This window comes from Bombina bombina, chromosome 9 (assembly GCF_027579735.1).
Source record: "Bombina bombina isolate aBomBom1 chromosome 9, aBomBom1.pri, whole genome shotgun sequence".
Classification (NCBI taxonomy): domain Eukaryota; kingdom Metazoa; phylum Chordata; class Amphibia; order Anura; family Bombinatoridae; genus Bombina; species Bombina bombina.
In genome coordinates, this window is record NC_069507.1 from 42,115,623 (window position 1) to 42,137,470 (window position 21,848).

Consider the following 21,848-nt stretch of genomic DNA (forward strand, 5'->3'; position numbering starts at 1 on the left):
ATCAAATCACAAACAAATCATTATTTACAGACTGTAGAATACTATTGTGGAAAATCTTATAGCTCGTTTACAGAAAGGAGTAGATCTAAATAAGCATAGAAAGTTCAGTACATGTAACAGGTGCATAAGCGGTCACTCACCAGACATTGCAGCCTGTGCTTATGGTGGCAGATGTTTGGAGCCCACCTTGAGAAATTCAGGTGACCTGCAGTTCATGCAGTATTTACATCTCCCCCCAGATAGCACCTGGGATTTCTGGACCTGATTACAGTCACCTTGCCTGCTTGTGCTGCAGCCACATACACTGCGCTGTGTGTTTTTTCATGACACTCCCCTTCCAGCACACACTGACATGAACAAATCTCTTTCTCCCTCGGCTAAGCCTGGTAGCTGACAGGGGCGTGGAGCCTGTTCTAGTGTCTGCTCCTTTACACATCCTGCTGAGTCTTCTGGTATGAAAAGATTGTGATCCTTCTTTTCTTAGTAAGTAGTGATACTTTTTAGTGGACCAACATGATTTCAGAACAAGTAACTGGACTGTATATACTTTACAAAACCACAGATATCTCTTCTTGTGATGTCAACTCTGCATAGCATCCTGTAGACACTTGTTGCCTTTGACTTATCCTTTTAATGCTGTAGCTGCGACCTACAACGTATTGCTGTTAAAGGGACATGAAACTCAACATTTAGTTTTTTCATGATTCAGATAGTTCATGCAATTTTAAACACATTTTAAATTTACTTATTTTATGTAATTTGTTTCATTTTCTCTGTATCCTTTGTTGGAGCGGCAATGTACTACTGGGAGCTAGCTGACCACATCAGGTCAGCCAATGAGAAGTGGCATATTTGTGCAGCCACCAACCTGCAGCTAACTCCCAGTAGTTTGCTGCTTGCAGGTCTACCCAGATATCATTTTGAACAGAGAATACCAAGAGAATGAAGCAAATTAGATAATAGAAGTAAATCAGAATATCCATCTGAATTAAGGCTGTGCGTTTTGTCTATTTCGGTAGAAAACTAAAGCCAAATATGGCGACCATTAGCAGAATTCAACTATTTTCGAAGCTGGATTCTTCTTGTGAAAGTACAACACATTAAGATATTAATTTGCACACAAGAAGAAATCTGGCTCAGAGAATAACCAAATGCTGCTAATATTCGGCATTTGTTTGCTAATGAAATAGACAAATGCGTATCCCTAATCTGAATTGTAACTTAGGTTTCTTTTTCTGCTACAACCAATTAGGGACAGTTATAAATGGCTTGTTAGAATGTGCTGTAGGGCGTTACAACCAGTCCATTGTGAAAATCCTCAAAAAGTTTGTGAGTGAAACAGACTGGGATGTAAAATTGCCTCTGGTCCTAATGGCATTAAGAGCAACACCAAATAGTGCTACTAAGATGTCACCTTTTGAATTGATGACTGGTAGAAGAATGGTTCTACCTCAAAATTTACTGTATCGCACCTCAGACCAGAATTTAATAAATGCCGCTACTACGCATCAGTATGTAGAAAACTCAAGGAAGCATCTGCAGTATACTTTTGCATTTGCTCAAAGAAACAGAGAAAGCCGCAATTGCTGCTAAAACTTATTATGATCTCAAAACTTCCAAAATGGTATATGAAATTAATGATAAGGTTTATATTTATAACTTTCGAAGAGATTAGGTTAAGGAGAAGAAGTTTCTTCCATCACGGAAGGGTCATTTTGTAATTACTGACAAAATATCTCCAGTTGCCTATAAAATAAGGATCCCCAAAAATTATAGTTTTATAGATAAATGGGTCCATATTATTCAGTTGGGAGCGTGCCATCCTAGGTCCCAATTACAAGTCATAGAAGTTGAATTAAATGATATACCTGTACCACTGTAGTGAAGTATAGAAGATCAGATAGAAATGAAGTATCTAGCTCAGTGGGTAAAGAATTCAAATTCATGATATGTTTGAAGGATGAATTCCAGATACTTCCTAGTAAGAACGCGATTCGATCCAGATCTGATGATGATAAGAATGATGCCATCAGAGGAGGAACAGACGTTGTAAGCCCAGATTGAACGGATACTTCGTGAAGACAGATGAGGACTACGCTTCAATCCAGAAATCTACAGGAAGACAGCCCAGATGACAGCAGTAATCCCACCAGATCTCGACAGGATCCCACCAGATGACAGCAGGAGCCCACCAGATGACAGCAGGATCCCGCCAGATGACAGCAGGATCCCACCAGATGACAGAAGTGATCCCACCAGAGATGACCAGAAGAACACCAGATGACAGTGGAGGTCCTGCCAGTGACTGAACTCCAGGAGGAAGGGGATATCACTCCCTAAAGACTCCCCAGGACTGATGATTGACAAATGCAACAACATTTTAAGGCATTCTGATAAACCCCAAAAGAAAGTCAACATGCTTCCAAAGGACATAATGATTAAGGGAGTGCCTTGGAATTGCATAAAAATTTACCAAACTCAAAGAGGATTATAATAGGATTACACTTCCCACACCAAATGCACAATGGAGTGCCACCATCAAGCCTGGAGGTGAACTGAAACCCTCAGCTTAACAGGCAGTTATATGTGAACTTCCTACAAAGGGGAAATATTATCAATATCATGTTATACTACAGGATGTACTCATGAAGGAAATGGTTAGGGTGCGGCATAGTCAAGAGAAACCGCTTAGTTAACCCTCCTAATTTAGGAGGTATATTATGGTGTATTGGGGGGGGGAGGTGGTTGTTAGAGCGCAATGTCTACCTTATAGGCTAATTATATAGTACAAGAGATCCCCAAGTTCAATATTCATATAGCTGGCAAAGCTTATGGAGCTTGTTCGAAATGTGATGCATAGTAAGACCAAAAATAATAATAGCAATGCAGGTCCGGCCTGCACTAAAAACGATATTAGTGACTTTGAAATAGAACTGTGTGTCCCAGTATATCTATGCCTTCACCGGCAGGTTAAGAACTTGCTCACTTCACCTCATATTATGGCAACCTAACACTCAGTAGGATACTTGTAATCTAAGTAGCTAAACCTATTAGTAAATGGATTGTAACTTCTCCTAGTAGTAGGCATATCAGTTTGGAGTAAGTTTAACAAATATAATGAGCACTATGGTTTGTCATTAGAAGCTCGATGCAAGCGACACATATAGTCTAATCTATCTAAGATGTGATAAATTAACATAAATAAGCAAGTTATAGGCATAAGCAAAAATGGACTATGTAAGTTGGGATGGGACCTTTGTAATACATAGTACACTTAACTATGAGAGACTGCTTCTAGAATGCTAGAGAACCTTGTGACTAGGTTTGGTGTGGGAACAGATGACACACTCTATATAAAGTAGATGACAACATTGGAGAAACATCATTACAGGAAGGGGACAAATCAATTAAATGTTATTTAACAGCTATATTGCTGGATATAATAATTGGTAAGGCGCGGCCTCGGCCGCTGGCAACGCCTGTACCAAAGGGGCATAAAACTCAACATTCAAAGTATGGAACCCCCAAATGAGTTCTGGTAGGTATTAGTAAGGATATGGGAATAATGAGTGTCTCATGTGAGTGGTAAGGCTATTATCCCAACATTCATCGGAGGCAAGTAAAACACATTGTGCAAATGCTAGAAGAAACAGGGCCTCAAACAAAGAAGGATAAAACAGCACAAACATTTTTTTGTAAAATATATACTAATGGCCCTTACTCAATATGATATCAGGCATCTCATTTGGAAAGGGGAGACCCATTGAAGGCAGGGGAAATTACAAAAATACAATTCTAGATCCTTCTAGATGATATATATTCAACAAACTGCAACTGTAGAAACATACCTATAGAAAACAACATTCCATTTTATATATAAAGTAGAGCATATTATAGACGTCAATTAGAGATACACACAAATATAATCCCTAAATGGTGTAGCAACCAGAGCCACACTAAGCAGTAATAGCTAGAACAGAGAACATCAATGTAAGTAGCCCCTTAAAGTTATGTAAACGTTAACAAATGTCCCATATAAATAACCCCCTGAGTTTGTAGTGGGAGCAAAACAACTGTTGCTAGTACTTCGAGTCTGTGAGATAAGACTGTCATTTCACAATTGGGAGAAAGCACAGCTTCACACACTACATAAGATGTGAGAGGCATAGTGAAGGCTAGAGAAGAGATAGCTGTATGTAAGAGGCATCCCCCTTCAACTCTCCGTCTCCTGCCTTAGGATCGATCTGTCTCGGTAAGAAGTTCTAACCCATACCTGTCTTCCACAGCTGCGACACAAACTTAGGGTGTAATCCATCGCCATATACCTGAAAAGCCATGCTTGGTGAATCCCAATATGCAAGCCGGCATATGGGTCTCCTGCTGTCTGGAGAATCCGTTCTGCAACCCACTTTCATGCCGTATAGCTTAGGACACCTAATATTGACTGGACCCTGGGCAAACATTTTCTTGGGCCCCCCCATGCAATTTCGCTCTCCACCCCAACATCCCAAAAAACAACTAAATCAATTTTTTTTAAAATTATTAGCCCAGCAGTGGATTATCCACTGCTGAGCTAATCATTTAAAAAAATGAAATAAATTGCAATATGTGAAACTGGACCTAAGCAGTACTAATAAGTAAATAAAAATATAAATTCCTCCACTGTGGATTCATTTAATATTCTTTTGAATGTGATTCTGGTGTGAGGTTAGCTGGCTAAAGAGATTTAGGGCAGCCAACAGGAGCAAAGCAAGGTAAAGACTGAGGAGGAAGCATGGAGGTGCAGACAAATATAAGTTTACTGACTGGAACAGCAGAACTACTATGGGAAGCTGTAAAATCTGAGACGGAGCGAAAACAAAAACTATAAAAATAAACCTTATATTAATGTGTGAAGTATCAGCATGACACTATACATCAGCCACAGCAGCACATGTCACTTCTTTGCTAGGAACTTATTTGCACTCACTTATTCTTCCCACTGACACCTTTCTACTAAGCACTGTTCCCCTAACAAACTTCAGTTAGTTGATCTTAGGGCCACAGCAGAAAGAGCAGGGCTAAGGGGACCAGCAGACTGGATGCTGTCTGTCCAAGGCTGCATGGATACAGTGTGAGATGAGTCACACAGCCTCAAGACTGAAGAGGGCAGTGTATGCAGCTGCACAGATGCTCAAATCCTCACGTGCTTGCTGCTCCAGCTTTCTGCTGCATGCGCCTACAGTCAGCCCTACCCAGAAACAATCCCTACCACCAAAGCAGTTACCTGGTAACAGTGGTAACCCCAGTAGGACCTTTTATCATGCAGTGGGAATGGCTGGATGCCAAGTTAGGGCTTTGCATTCAGTGCTGCACAGTGCACATTTAAAACAGCACATGGCAATAGCTTGGCATGTCACATGACACCGGCACGGTCTGGCACAGTTTTTAAAAAAAAAAATATAAGCAGAGTACTTTTGACTTTGACAGTATTAGGACTGAATGTGTGTGTTCCAAATGTCACATCAGCAGTCTGGTATGAACCATAAAAGAAAAAAAACTCTTGGGCCCCTCAACAGAAACTGGGCCCTGGGCAGCTGCCGTGTTAAAGACGGCCCTGGACACCGGTCCGAACTTGCTCCAGTTGTTTCCCATGAGAGTGGGCGGGTGTTCCATCATATAAAAAGGGCAGATCGCAGAGCACTGTATTTAATGAATCCAAAGTGCTATCCTCCAAGTTTGGTGATGGCTTCATTGATTCACTGACTACCGCCCCGTAATTACAGCCAGAACTCCGCTGAGCAAACTCAATATACATCCCAGCTGGGAATGAATCTGTACCTGCCGGATCTTGAATAGGAGAGCTAAATGCTTCTTCCATAGATTCCAAGAGTCTCACATGGTCTGTATCCAATAGGTCAGTCAGGGCTGCAAGAAATGTGAACAGCTCCATCTTCCATCAGATACTTGTTATTTTTTTTATTTATTTTTTAAAACACTAGAAGTGCAGCTTCTTTTCCCAGGGATTTAACAAAGCCAGGTCAACCAAGTTAGTGCTAGGAAATGTGGCGCAGCTAGAAATCGCCATTGCATGGGGTTCATTCTGTGCCATTCAGGCAGTATGCACATCACTGGGTTACAGCTTTGAAATAGTCATACGATGGGTACCTCTGTACAGCTGACAGGTTTAGGCTTTCATCTCTTAACTTTTCAGCCCAATTATTCGGATTTAGTATGTACTTTAGGCTCTATTTTGGTAGTCTTTGTATGGAGCTCCTCTTTTAAGCAGCCATCTCCAGTGGCGGTTGGCTCCGCCCCCCCCATGTCCAATTTTTGTTCCCTGAAAGAGAACTTTTGAATTCTGGTGGTACCCATCTCATATTTTTAGTATCCTTGGAAATTATTGCCCGTTTTTCCTGGGGACTAAGATTTTGTGGGACCGGATGCAGAGGAAATACACAGCTTCACTAGTAATAACCCAGGGCTTGGAGGAGCAAACATTTGCGGAAGCATAAAAAGTATTTACTTATAATTAAGCAGTTATTGCATTTAAAGTTTTTATTGAGATAGGCATGATATAAATTATAAGTTCATTTATATATATGTACTACCCCTATAGTCTGGTTTATAGTGTCTAGGAATCTAATTCACCTACCAATATAAGAAATCTTTTCATAGATATTGTGCAGTTAAATTTTAGCTTGCTATAAGGAAAGCTCTGAATATTATATTTAATTTAGTTATATTATATTCCCTAAGGCTGAGATTTGTGGAGGCATCATAAAGTTTTTTTTTATTGTTTTACTGGTTATAGACATTCCTTCTGAATCTGATTAATTGCTATAAATTGCCATGTATCCGGATATAATTTATAATTTTTCCCAAATAGATTTTATTGAAAATATAAAATTAAGTTACAGCAGGATGTGACAGACAGACATAGACAATTTTGCAACTGTATATTATACAACAAAGAAACATGGATGGATTAATGTCCTTTTCAATTACTTAAATTCTGCACTTCAAAATATTAAGATACAATATCTAACTTGTTCTATGAGGTCTGTGGCAATTTGCTAATGATGTTCACTCAGCCTTATATAGAAATTATATATTATTAAGCCTATTTCTCAGAGTTAGTTCACCTATAGAGTAGGTACCGTACGCATCAAAAAGAGTATGAAAACTATAAGGAGCATTAAAAAAGCTAGTGTCTATAGCCAAGAGGTGAATAAATAGGTCAGCTGCAATATACTTAGCCTAGGGTAGTGTATCCAGGTGGGGCAAAGTGTAGGGGAAAGGGAGGGAAAACTCAGTTTTGAGGGTGGGAGGGGTAATCATTAAACAATTAAAGACATAAAACATATACGTTACCCATTCCCTAGTTTTGCATAACCAACACAGTTATATTAATATACTTTTTACCTCTGTAATTACCTTGTATCTAAGCCTCTGCAAACTGCCTCCTTATTTCAGTTCTTTTGACAGACTTGAATTTTAGCCAATCAGTGCTGGCTCCTAGGTAACTCCACTTGCATGAGCAGAATGTTATCTATATGACACACATGAACTAACACCCTCTAGTGGTGAAAAACTGTCAAAATACATTCAGATAAGAGGTGGCCTTCAAGGTCTAAGAAATTAGCATATGAGCCTACCTAAATTTAGCTTTCAACTAAGAATACCAAGAGAACAAAGCAAAATTGGTAATAAAAGTAAATTGGAAAGTTGTTTAAAATGACATGCCCTGGTTTTTTGCTCTAGGGAGGAAGAGGAGGAGCCTGAGCACAGACTGCACCTTGCACCTGTGCAGGTATCTCTCCCATGCAGTCACACCTTGGCGGTAATTCGTGCCTGGAAACCCTCAGATTAGAGGGACTCACTGCAGCTGGTTTAAACCAACAGCCCAGCTATCCTCCATAGCGTATACACTGACCATACGCTTACGACAGAACTTTACCGGAGAACTCAATATTGTTCCTGCTTAGCATACTCTCCAATCGCACTAAATGTGTGGACAATACCAAAACTCATTCCACCTGCTACTGGGCTAAAGCGAAAAGACATACAAGTAATAAAGCGCTACAGACTTTATTTGAGAAGCCTGAGCAGTTTGTTACTCTTTTTTGGGCAGAAGACAGACGACTACCCCCTGCAGAATTTACCGGTTCCTGATCAACAGACAGCGTTGCAGCTGCCGCCTCCACCCACCGATGATGCGCGTGGAGAACTGATAGAGCCCCCCTCCTGGTTTGGGGGATTACGGAACCGGCCTCTTACCTCCCGCCGGAACTACGCGGATGAATCCAGCAGGCGGATGAGCATCAGAGCCAGGTGAACTAACTGGGATCTCCTTCACAGAGCTACTCCCGCGGCTGTGGGATGACAACTGCAGAAAAGTTGCGGTTGCAGGCGGTGCCCGGAGACACGAACCCAGGAGCCTGAAAGACAGTGCTCTGAATCATCCTGGCTAAGATCCCGTAATCTGAATAAAAGCAGGGGTAAGAAGACATAAACTAAGCTACTCTGTCTATGCTCATATCATTAGCTCAGGCTCTCTCTTTAAAAATAATGTAATGCTCCTTTCATCAGGATTGCACTGTAAGGGGGACTTTTGCGGACTCAGCTCTCCTATGTACATTGGAACTCTCTCCCATTTTATCTTCTCCTTTTTTTTTGCCCGGTGGTTGTATCAAGAGTTAATCACAGGCGGCCCCTGACCGGAAAACTTATACCTGGAAACTGATTATTCCTTTTGTTCCCTTAGTTATATCACTGTATGGGGAAATGCTGGAATTAATGAAGGGGACTCATTTTGTTGATGTACAGAGTATGGGCCAATCTTGAGCTAAAATAACGGCTACCACAATTGATTCTTCTGTTATAAAGAACTCACTGATTTGTGTACTCCCTTCTTAGGGCCTACTATTCCAAAAGTTTAACACAGACCCAGATGCTAAGTGTGTCTTAGGCTTGGCTACATTCTGAAATGTGACTGTTCAGTTCTTGAGTGGAAAGGAAAGGGAACAATCTAAAATAACACTGATACCACCCTAAAAATATACCAATGCTAGATTTTAAACTCTAACCAAGGGCAGGTATACTGTGTTGAAATAACCAAATCCTGGCATTTTTTTTTTTTTTTTTTTTTTCTCTTTTCTTTTTTTGTGTTTAGGTACTTTTCTCCCAGTTAGTTTAATGAAATCTGCTGCCAGTTTAACTTCTTATTAAGAAGGTGCATCTGTGCTCTTATGTTTTTACTGTTAGTTTAGAAAGTACTAAAATATTTCTATAATTGCTCTGTTATATCCACCGCACCTAACCTAAAGTGGATTTATAAATACACCCTATATATATGAAGATTGTTAAGAAATTAGCTATAACATAGTAAGGGGTGAGTTGGAACCTATACCTTAGAACTGGCTCTTACTTAAAAAAGGAAGGGGGGAAAAGAGGGGGGAAGGGGAAAGGAAAAGAAAAAAAATGTTCCACTCAAAAGGTTGTTCCTGTGCCCTTCTATATTGCTGCTTGTTGGGAAAACATTTGAGTATCGTTTTCACCTGTCTTGATATATCTACTCCATTTGACTCAGAGTGAGTTTGTAGATGTATCCTGTTGTTAATTGTCCATCTGATTAAGTACTGCTTACACAGGGATTTATCTTGTTTTGATTTTTACATGGAAACTGCTAAAATCGTAGCTACAACATGGGCTAGGGATTGGCTGAAATCTATACTTTAGATAAACTCCTTATTAAAGTAAAAATCTTGAGGCCAACTGGCTGGCGTGGGGACTCCCCTACACAGGAATTTACACGCACTACCCCATTAAACTGAGGATTTTCCTCCTTCTATCTCTTTCTTTTGGTCTTTTTTTTTTTCTCTTTCTTTTTCTCACCCCCTTCCCTCACTTCCTCCTCCTCCCCTATTCACACATTCACACTCCTCACATTCTCACATCCCTACTCCTTTTCTTCACGTAATTCACTTTACTATCTAGGCGAATCACACAGTATATGGATACATTTCTTCATAGTCACTCCCGGACTCCCCCGCCAGTCATGGCAGCAAAACCAAGAGAGAAAAGGAATAAAAACATTATAGAGACAGCTGTCGAGATACAGCCAACCCCTGCTAATGTACTTTCTATTAATGAATCTTTGAACATGCAGACCCTAGTTTCAAACATTGCGGAAGCATTAAATCCTAAATTTGATGCCCTTAGGGCAGAGATTAAACAAGAGATCTCACTCCTGTCCCAAGAATTGAGACAATTCACTAATAGAATTAATGAAGTGGAACAAAGGGTGTCCGATCTTGAGGACCTTACAATCACACATAGTGTAAGCATAGACTCCACCTCAGCCACTTTATTCAAAATGCAAAGTAAAATTGAAGATTTAGAAAACAGATCCAGGAGAAATAATATCCGCATTATTGGGGTACCCGAAGCAAAACAACCCGAGAACTTAAACTCATTCATCTCAGACACTCTAGTACAGTTACTTAAAATTCCCTCTAGTAATCCTCAAATAGTGGTAGAAAGGGCACATAGAACAGGGAAGCAACAGGTTGACAATAGAGGCAATATTAGACCCAGGCCAGTGATAGCCAAATTACTTAATTTTAACGACAAGGTGACCCTTCTCCAACATTTTCGTAAGAATCAGCCCATAATGTTTAAAGAGAGCAATATTCTCCTATTCCAGGATTATTCAGCAGAAACATCACTTAAGAGGAGAAATCTAGCTCCAATCTGCTCTAAATTCATCCAGAAGGGTTATCAGGCTTGGATTAACTATCCTGCTAAACTTAAGGTTTTTGTTAAGGGAGAAGTATTTATGTTTGAAAATGCGCAAGAGGCAGAAAATCTCCTGAGTCGGTTAAATGCCAGTGAGTGAATTTAGTAGGTACCAAAGAAATATGGCATTTGCCTGCCAATATAATTGTCTTTTGGTTTTTCGTTGGTTTTTTTTTCCTCTCTTCTTTCTTCTCTCTCTGGTTTATTTATCCTTTCCCCCTTGCCTCCCACACCAATTGCATGTATCTATCTATTGAAATAAATGGTTAACTTTAAAACAGTATCCTGGAATGTAGGAGGTATCACTACCCCTATGAAGAGGAAACTAATTATTACCCAATTAAGGAAACTAAACACTGACATAGCTTTCCTCCAGGAAACACACCTCAATCTAGAGGAAGTATCAAAATTAAAGACATCATGGGTTAAGGAGATATTTGCCTCACCGGGACAGGGGAGAAAGAGAGGGGTAGCCATTTTAGTGGGGAAAAGAATTAATACAGAAATACTCTATGCCGGGGTGGATCCGGAGGGGAGATCAGTAATTTTAAAAATAAAAATTAACAATCGTGTGTTCACATTGTGTAACGTCTATGCGCCTAACATTCTTGACCAAGAATTTTGGAACCAATTGCAGACTGAGATACGCTCTAAGATGGAAGGTAACCTTATTCTTGCAGGTGACTTTAACATGGCCCCTCAGTGCCCGCTTGACAGATTGAGACAAAATACAAAACAAAAAAAGCATAAAAAGATAATTTGGAAGCTAAATTACTCATGAAGCTAATGCAAAACTTAGGCATTAGGGACATATGGAGGATGCAGAATCCTGATGTTAGAGAGTATACCTGCTTATCTAAAGCTCATAAAACATTATCAAGAATTGATTTTTTTCTTATTGACGAAAGATTGTGCACCTATGAGATTAAAACAAAAATACTTCCTATATGTTTGTCTGATCATGGGCCAATCATCTTAGACCTCCAGGATAAGTAGCCTAAATTTAAGTCAAATCGTTTTTTCTTTCCTTCCTACTTAGCCTCTGACATGAAATTCAAGAACTGGCTTAGAGTTAAGTTTAATGAATATGCTTTCAATAATTTAGAATACAGAGATCGTCCCGCTATTTTTTGGGAGGCAGCGAAAGCTGTGTTGAGAGGCGAAATCATAACCTATATGGCTTCATTAAACAGGAAGATGCAACAAAAAGAAAGGGAACTAACAAATGCAATAACAAATGCCTATAACCGATTTCTCTTGGACCAAAATCCAGCCAACTGGGATAAATATATTAGTGCAAAAAGTAACAAAGATGATCTTTTATTGTATAAAGAAACCCAAAAAGAATTAAAATTACAATCTAAATTATACAAATTTGGTAATAAGTCGGGGAAATTATTAGCTAAACTGGTTAAAAGTGAAAAAAACCTTCGTTAATTGAGAGATTAGTCGTAGGGGAGACTGAAATTTTCAAACATGAGGAAATAGTGGAAGAATTGAAAAAATATTATCAAGAATTATATTCTGCTAGACTCTCCGACTCAGCTCAAGCGGAAGATTTCTGGAGTAAAATCTCAGTTCCCAAAATCTCTAATGATATATCTGAAACTCTTAATGCCCAAATTACAGAGGAAGAAATTAAGAAAACTATCGCTGATCTTGCTCTTAACAAAACCTCCGGGCCGGATGGGCTGCCCAACGAATTTTTTAAAATTCTATCCTCAGAGATATCAGTACATCTCTGTAAATTATACAACTCCATGTATATAGATGGAGAAGAGATGACAAAATCTTTTTCATCCTCCTATACGACTCTGATACTCAAAAGCGGGAAGGATCCAACTTTAAGGGAGTCATATAGGCCAATCGCTTTATTAAATTCCGATTACAAGATTTTTACATCAATTCTTGCACAAAGGCTACAAAAAATACTAGGTAATATCATTCATAAAGATCAAGCCGGGTTCTTAAACTCCCGAAATTCTTCAGCAAAAATTAGAGAAATGCTGGTAACAGCAGAATATTTCTTCTATAGGGGGGAGGAGGGGAGGAGAGGGGACAGGGCCCCCCCAGATTTAGCGGTTATTTCAGTTGATGCTGAAAAAGCCTTCGACTCGGTTCAATATGATCATCTTTTTTTTTTCCTTAGAAAAGTTCGGGTTCTCAGGAGGGTTCCTTGATTTCATTAAAAATCTATACAATCAGCCTCATACGAGTCTAATTGTAAATAATTTACTCTCCCCCCAAATTGTTTTGAACAGAGGAACTCGTCAGGGATGCCCCCTCTCCCCTCTCCTCTTCAACCTCTGTATTGAACCCTTGGCAATTGCGATTAGGCAACAACTTGAAGGTATTAAAATAGGGGACTATGAAATAAAATTGGCTCTATATGCAGACGATATCCTTATATATCTATCAAATAGCAAAGTTAACCTCCCTAAACTGTTACAAATCATAGACCAATTTGGCTCCTTCTCTGGCTACAAAGTAAACACTACCAAGTCAGAATTATTCTGGCTTAGGAAAAATAACTCTTCCCCCAGCAATCTTCCTTTTCGTCTAGTTAAAGACTCATTTAAATACTTAGGTATCAATATTCCAAGTGAACCAAAAGATCTATATAAGCTTAATATTTTACCAGTTATCTCAACTTTCAGAGAAAAGCTTAGAAACTGGGAGAGTCTACCACTCTCTATCTCTGGACGGATAGCATTATTCAAAATGGTTCTTTTTCCTAAATTACTATACGTTTTGCAGAATACAGCAATAATGCTTCTGGAAAGAGATATACGTTTAATAAATAGCATGCTCAGAAGATTTATCTGGCAAAAAGTTAGACCCAGGATCTCCCTAAATAAACTGTCATCCTCAAAAATTTATGGAGGCTTTGCCCTGCCAGATATAAGGCTGTATAACTTGGCTTTCCTAGCGCGAATTATAGCTGACTGGACTCTCTCTAAGGATTATGTGTTAAATAATAACCTTGAAGAGAAAATATGTTACCCATATTTACCAACAGCCTTGCTACACTGTGAACCCAAAGATTACCCAGCGAATATTAGATCACTTAAAATGTTTCTCAACCCCTTAAGGGCCTGGAGAAGAATCGGAAAGCTCATAGACATAAATTGGCAGGTATCACAATATCTACCTCTAATAGGTAATCCTAAATTTCAGGCAGGCTTAGATTCATCTGTGATCAAAAAATGGCACTCATTAGGATTGGATAAACTTATATACTTTGTGGATCAAGAGAGAAAATGTATTAAATCATTTGATGAACTTAAAAATAATTTCAATCTCTCCAACAAGGAGTTCTTCGCATATCTACAGTTAAGGCATTATATTGCAGACTTGATGCAAATAACTAATTGGCGTTGGGACCTAGGCAGATTAGAGGACTGGTTTACACTGGTCAAAAACGGGCTGATGTCTATTACCCCATGCTACCACTTACTGGGAGATGGCAAAGGGAAACACCTCCTCGAAAAACTAGCGCAGGTCTGGAATCTAGACTTAGCGCAGGACTATATTGATAGTCAATTCATAAAAAACTCCATTCGTAGAGTGTCTCAGGCTACAATATCTGCCACCTGGAGGGAGGCTCATCTAAAACTTATACATAGATATTATTACACCCCCGAAAAAGCATTCAAGCTTAAGAATTCAAATTTTGACAAATGTCCTAAATGCTCTAAGATGGCTGCAGACCTGAAACATATGATTTGGGACTGTCCACGGATTAGACAGTGTTGGTCTAAAATGGAATACTGGGCAAAGACATCACTTAAAATCTCTCCTCTGGATCTCTCTCCAAACCAGGTTATATTCTGCTTAAATAATCAAAAAGAATATAGGTCCAATGAGAACTTAATCATCTCTATTATCTTAGCAGTCAGATACCTAATCTTTAAAAAGTGGAAGTCAAGAAATTTACCAACAATATCAGAAATTAAGAACTTTCTCAAAAAACAATGTATCTTAGAGCAGCGAGATACCAACATTGATAAGGAATCTGACATTAAGCTTTTTTTAAAAAAATGGGCACCACTCATTAAATCACTTACAGAGATAGAAATAGATCAAATAATATTTCCCTTCCAAAACTCAGAGTTAGTACTCCTGGGAATATGGTAAAGGAAGATGTATTTTGAATTCTCTCCATCATTTGTGCAAGGTGTGTGGAGGGGGGGGGCTCCCCCCCTTTTTTTTTTTTTTTCTCTCTTTCTTCTCAACTCACTCTTCTTTATGGTCGTTGTATTGTTATTTAGGGAAAACAACAAGGGGGGGGGGGGAAGGGGGGAAGATATATTTCAACAGGAAAATAAGTATGGATTGTTTATTGTCGATTTAGTTTAGTGGTTTATTTATCTTTTTTCTTGAAACTATATGAAAATGTATAAACCTGTTGAAATACAATAAAAATTATTAAAAAAAAAAAAATGACATGCCCTATCAGAATCATGAAAGTTTATTTTTGACTAGATGGTCCCTTTAAGTATCAATCTTCAGATTTAGTTGATGATTATATACAGGTTTTAAATGCCATTATAATACTACATGTATATGTCCTTATGTGTTAGAGCATCTCATTTTAGCATTACTGGGCTTGCCAAAAATAAGGGAGAATATGGAATCAACATATTTATTTTTGCAAGAGCAGTATATTCTTCTGAAACTCCATTGTCAATAACTGAAAACACCTAAATTATTAAAGGGATATGAAACCCAACATGTTTCTTTCATGATTCCTATAGAGCAAACATCTTCAAACTTGGTCCTCCAGAGGTTTTGGAACTACATTTCCCATGATGCTCAGCCAGCATATACATCATAGGATGTCTGATATAGAGCATGTCATTTTATACAACTTTCTAATTTACTTCTATTATCACATTTTCTTTGTTCTTTTGTATCTTTTGTTGAAAAGCAGAGATGTAAGCTCAGGAGCATGCATGGGTCTGGAGCACTATATGGCAGCAGTTTTGTAAGAATGTTAACCATTTGCAAGAGCACCAGATGGCAGTGCCATGAACATATACTGTCCTCACAGTTCAAGTGTTCTTAAAGTGAAGGTAAACTTTGATGAATGAAAGCCCGCTTTTTTTTTTTTAAAAAATACTATTAAAAAAAGGGGCACTTTCATTCATCAAAGTTTAGAAAGCAGCCGTTTTGTTTAAAAAAAACGTACCTTTGTTCTTCTCACATCCAGAGCAGCTTCCCCGCCCACAGATCCTCTCGTCACACGTCATCAATGACTAATCCGGCTTCCTCCAATCACGGCTTTCCCCCAGGGGAGTCATTGCCTGAGACCATTCCATGATTGGAGGAAGCCGGATTAGTCATTGATGATGTGTGCCAAGAGGATCTGCGGGCGGGTGAAGCTGCTCTGGCTGTGAGAAGAACAACGGTAAGTTTTTTTAATCAAAATGGCTGCTTTCTAAACTTTGTTGAATGAAAGTGCCCCTGTTTTTAATAGTATTTAAAAAAAATGGGCTTTCATTCATCAAAGTTCACTTTAACATATCTGGACCTTGTAGTTTCATTTGTAACAAAAAATTAAGTTTTAAAAATCAAATTCCCCCCCCCCTTTTTTTCTGAAAAAAGAAAAAACAGAGGCACCAACATGGCCTAGTAATGCAAAGATAAGTGGCTCCAATAAACACAAATCCAGATGTATACTCACAAGAGCAGCGCACCCTGTGATGCTATTGATGCAGGCCGGAGCCTCGCAGTGGTCCAGCTCACTGTGGGATTGAAGTGGATACCCAGAAGATGTCCCTGAGGGGATTGATAGTAGATATCCTATGTGGACACAAAGTATATGCACATAGCCCAGTATTGTTAAGATAGAGAGACAAGTGAGTAAAGAATAAACTTACAAGATCCAATGCACCTCCAGGTGCATTAACAGCAGGCTGGGACCTAACAGTCGCCCAGCAGACTGGAAAACTCCCATCAGGTCCTGGTCTTCCTCAGGTGGCTAATAGCAGCACAGCCCAATTATGTACTCACAAAAAATACACCAAAGGGCAAGCAAGTGTATTAAAATGTATAAAACTTTAATAAAAAGCGACGCATTTCTCAGCTGACTAAGAGCTGTTTCCTCAGGCTAAAAAATATATTTCATAATGAAAATACACTTGCTATTTAACAGGATATGCATAATGAGAACACAATCTGATAGGTGCAACAATTAAGACAATTCATTAGTCACAACTGTGTATAATTAGTTGGTATGGTAACCTTTGTAAACAATCCATTCACTGCAGTCTTCAAAAACATATAAGCAGACAAAAGTTATCCCATTTAAATGCACATAATTATTCAGAGATGACATAAATAAATAACATTTGGTAGTTGTGCAGAGCCCCACTACCAGTGCTATTCTGAGAGCAAATCAAACAAATATTTGTGTACATAATAAAGGTAAATATATATATATAGGAGTGAATATATAAAAATAAATACAAGTATAAATACACAAGACCAAAGTGTGATGTAACATAACATCACTAGAAGCTCATAGTGTGCTTGATGTTAAAACAATGAATAAATACAATATATTTAAAAACATAGTAAAAAAATCCTAATAGAGATCCAAAGCATGATGAGACCAAACAAACTATAACACTGACCTTGCTTTTCAGCTTGCAAATGACAGGCCCTGTGGGGAGACGCTGGTATGTGTGCAGCCCAGCTGCTTGATTATGAATAGTGCAGTGACTGCACTTGTTTTTCATATGTATTATTATTATTGGCCCTGTATTGATAGCTATGTAGCAATATATGTTATATGTTATATAACTTTTTTATTTGATATTAAAATACGATACAATAGCTCTATTTATTTCAACTAATGTATTTAGTAGCCATCAGAACAAACCTGATGATATGGTTATGCTCTAGGTAATGAGCTCCTCTCATAAGTCATATGTGGATGGGTGGATAACCATCCACCAATCAGAATCTTATGTGTGCTGTTGTCATTGAAGAAATCCGCCCCCACATAACACTTGACAGGCATGTATTGATATAGGTGCCCCTTTTTTCTTCATGGCTTTAACATTTCTGTAAATATTACATCTCTAGGCCTTGGAAATCAGTTTCTGTTGTTACAAATACTTGGCTAAAAATGTAACCATAAACTTGTTTTGTGCACTCAGTCAAATTAGTGCTTCCCGTAACAATAATGGAATAGCGCCAATTAGGGAGCTAGCCAGATTTATCTTCATATGTTAATTTAATTCACAGACTAACCAAAAAAATGTTTAACCATATGTGTAATAAAATAACTTATTTTTTTTGCCCCTTTTCAAGTAATTTAGCTAAAACTTAAAACTGTAGATTTTCTAAGAACTTAGACTGCATGAATTCACACTGCTAACCCTGCTACATATCTTTCCCTAATTGACTTTAACTGATAACGATTGCAAAACAATGGGATTTTATGCCTTATTGTCTGCAGACTTAAATCCGGATTGTCTTCTCCAAATAAGGCAAATAGTGGCTGGAGTTTGGCTTTTGGCAGCAAACAAACCTACTTGGGTGAATGTGGCTAAATCAAAATTCGAATGGTAGAGCGAATATTCCTTTGGATATTTGTTTTACACAATCAATTATTGATAAGAACAAAACAAAAAAATTGAAAATTAAATATTATTTTTGATTTTCGAATGTTGCGTTCGAATTGAAATGTTCATACAAGTTCAAATATGCACATTTGAATTTTGAATGTGCATGTTTGATATATTATGAACATTCAAATTCAAAATAAATTTGCATTATTTTAAATTAGTTTTTTTTAAATTCGATTTTACATTAGAATATAAACATAAAATTTGACTATTCAAAAGAATATTACCGAATGTTCATTCAAATTCGAATACCAACATTTAAAATTAGAATGTTTGATAAACATTTGAACTTTAATTCTAATGGACAAATGTATAAAAATTTGTTTAAAATTTAGAATGTTGCGAAATATTCCCCCATCCCTACAAACATGATGCTATTATACAGCAACACGGCAGAAATGTCTTGTAATTACTGTCACTTTAACCCATAACCATCATAACGTTCAACGTAAAAAATATATGCCCTGTTAAGAACCGCTAAACCACTAGATCCCCCATTGCAAAAAAATAATAATAACCCCACTATTAACCCAAAACCTACTAATGTTTTTGTTTTGTTTGGTTTTGTTGTGTTGTTTTGGTTTATTTTAATTTAAAAAAAAAAAATTCAACAGAGTGGTAAAATGATCATAACATTAAAGATGTGTCAGTCTTTTTTGTTTTGTTATTTACAATGCATAAATTGTCTTTATGTTGATGTGATATCCTTTTAAAGTAGACACAATGTATTGTATTAGTATATCATTTGTTGGCTATAAATAAGTTGTTAAAAAAAAAGAAACAAACACAGCTGTAAGAGGGATTGTACAGAAAAACAAATAATGATTAAATGAACATTAAAGCCAAAATTAGTTATTTTTTTTTCTAAATTGTACTCACTTCTATGTCTATTGAAAAGGACAGGAAACCCTTTCCTTATTCAGATAGAATATACCATGTTAAACAGCTTTGTAATATACAGTACTTTTGTTATCAAATTTGATTCATTCTCTTGGTATCCTTTGTTGAAGGAGCAGCAAGGCACTACTGGGAGCTAGATGCACACATTAGGTAAGCCAGTGACCAGAGGTATATATGTGCAGCCACCATTTTAGCAGCTAGCTCCCGGTAATGCATTGCTGATTGTGAGCCTATCTAAGTATGCTTAAAGGGACATTAATTACTAAGTAAATGCCAGGTAAAATTATGTATTCAAAGAAAAGATTAGTCTGAGAATAACATGTAGATGTATTTTTTCAAACTTTCATTAGCTGTTCAAATATTGAAAAAATAAGTGTAAAGTTTTAGTGTCAATAAAACAAAGGGAGCTGCCATGTTGTAACTTAAGCTACCTTCTCTGCTGTGGCCAATTAGAGACAGTTATAAATAGGTCACTAAATAGGTCACTAGAGTGTGCAGCCAATGGCTGTGTGGAATATAACAGTGCTCTGCACTTCCATTTCTAACAGGAACTGATAGTTCACAATTTCAGAATGGAATAACAGGAAAAGGGGACAAAATAAATAATTAAAGTATATTGCAGAGTTCTTTTTCTATACATGTTATCATTTTATATTCCCATCTCAAAGAACAAATCAGATTAGATAATATAATTAATTAGAAACCATTCTGAATCATGATAGTTTCATTTTGACTTTACTGACTCTTTAAACGTTGCAGGGTTGTTTATTTGTAATTAAACATTTTATGGCTGATTCAGTTTAGAGTTTTGTTCCTTTATATAATCAAGATGTCAAATGCTCAGTGTTTTCTGAGCAATCCGGCTAGAATTATAATCTTAAAGAGGAAATCTTGTTAGCTTTAGCTCTGGTCGTGTCTCTGCTGAATGCACAGTATTTACACACAGAGCAATTAGACCATGTAACTATCTACTGTACAGGGAAGTCATTAAAGGGACACTTCCAGCAATCGGCTATATAACCACAGACAGTCACACTGTTATACTCTAGAATTCATTTATACTTAGTAAGAAAATGTGCGTGTTTGTGCGTAAAGACAAAATAAACTATTTGCTCATAGGGAATTTGTTAATGAAAACCTGTTCAACCCCTAATTCCTAGAGGGAACATATTCAGGGCAGCAGAGCAGTGGCTGAACTTAAAGGGATGTTAAACACATTGAGATGGTAATAGAAAATTATAAACTGTATATATAAAAAAACTTATTTATTTTGTCCCCTTTACCAGTAATTTTATTCTGACATCTGTGTGATTTTCAGTTGCTGTTAAAAATGGAAGGGCAGAACACTAGTGACTTATTTATAACTGTCTAATTGGCCTCAGCAGAGAAAGAAACTTAAGTTACAACATGGCAGCCTCCATTGTTTTATAGACACAGAAACTTTATATGTATTTTGTCAATATTTACACAACTAATTAAATGTTAAAACATTCATCTACATGTTATTCTCAAGCTAATATTAAAAAAGTGTGCTAAATAAAGCAACAGCATCAACTAAAATGAATAAATAAAGGAGTTTTTATTCCACTGCTATTATTAAAAGCTCATACAGCTGCAAGTATCAATCACACTTCACCATTCATACCATGTGTAGTGCAAAAACCACCAGTGGTAAAAAATAAAATTATATATAAAAATGGACTTTGCCCAGAAACAAAAAATGTCCAAATGAATTAAAAGTCCAGATGAATTAAAATAAATATCCAGAAACAATATCCTCTATTTGTAAGTAACGGATGAAAAACAGCTATTAGAGTTAAAGTTCAACTCTGTATATCACTTGTATATATAGCAGTTTGCTATTAAATCTCCACAAGACAATGTTTTTCCATAAACGTTAATTTCATAGTATTGCCTCTTAAAGCATAAGGGATCCGTGGAACCTCTAAGTCCCCGGGTTCTAAACAACTATGTGGGTACGTATCACGTTTTGCCTTGTAATAGTTGGTGTTCTTTTGGGGCTTTTAGGGTCTCTTACCACATTTTCCCTTTTTCCACAACACTCAGCTGTTGGCGTTTTTTCTCGGCGTCTCACTTTTTTTTTTATTCAGCCGCTTCCGTGTATGTCATCACGTGTTGTCCTTCTGCCAATCAGATTGCCGTGTGTTTGATCCAGTGAGTTTCAGCGTGTTTCCTCCCAAGCGTTTATCAGAGCGCTCTGTTCTTGGGCTATATCATTATCCAGGTTCGTCTACGCGTTTCAGCCAGTCGTGGGCCCTGATTGGAATAGCCAATAGAATGCGAGCTCGGACTTCCGGGTGGGCGGCGACCCAAGATGGCCACAAGATTGTGAAGCTCTGCATATTGTCTCAAACGTTTTGTTTGAAAGTGGTCATTTCCCAAGCCATCCTAATCTCCCTTAGCAAGCAAGTTGTTTGGGAACCTTATGGGACCAGAATTGTTATCATCTGACCCCCGAGAAGTCAGAGAAAGTAGGAAATAAGAGGGGAAACGGAGCTATGTGCAGCATGC

At 37.8% G+C, this 21,848-nt stretch overlaps 2 protein-coding genes across 5 annotated transcripts in view; one reads left to right on the forward strand and one right to left on the reverse strand.

The window, feature by feature from the left end:
- The window catches only part of LOC128639848 (synaptotagmin-15), a 50,647-nt gene extending 50,348 nt beyond the window's left edge, over positions 1-299 (reverse strand). For all 4 annotated transcript variants that reach the window (XR_008399267.1, XM_053692062.1, XM_053692059.1 and 1 more), the window contains exon 1: positions 141-299. Coding sequence is in view for 2 of the 4 variants with exons in the window: in XM_053692059.1 (XP_053548034.1) it covers positions 141-147 (7 nt within the window). In the remaining 2 variants the exon portion in view is untranslated. The remainder of the gene's footprint in view (positions 1-140) is intronic.
- LOC128639849 (pulmonary surfactant-associated protein A) overlaps positions 1-21,848 on the forward strand; it is a 111,164-nt gene that overhangs the window by 3,374 nt on the left and 85,942 nt on the right. The window lies entirely within an intron of this gene.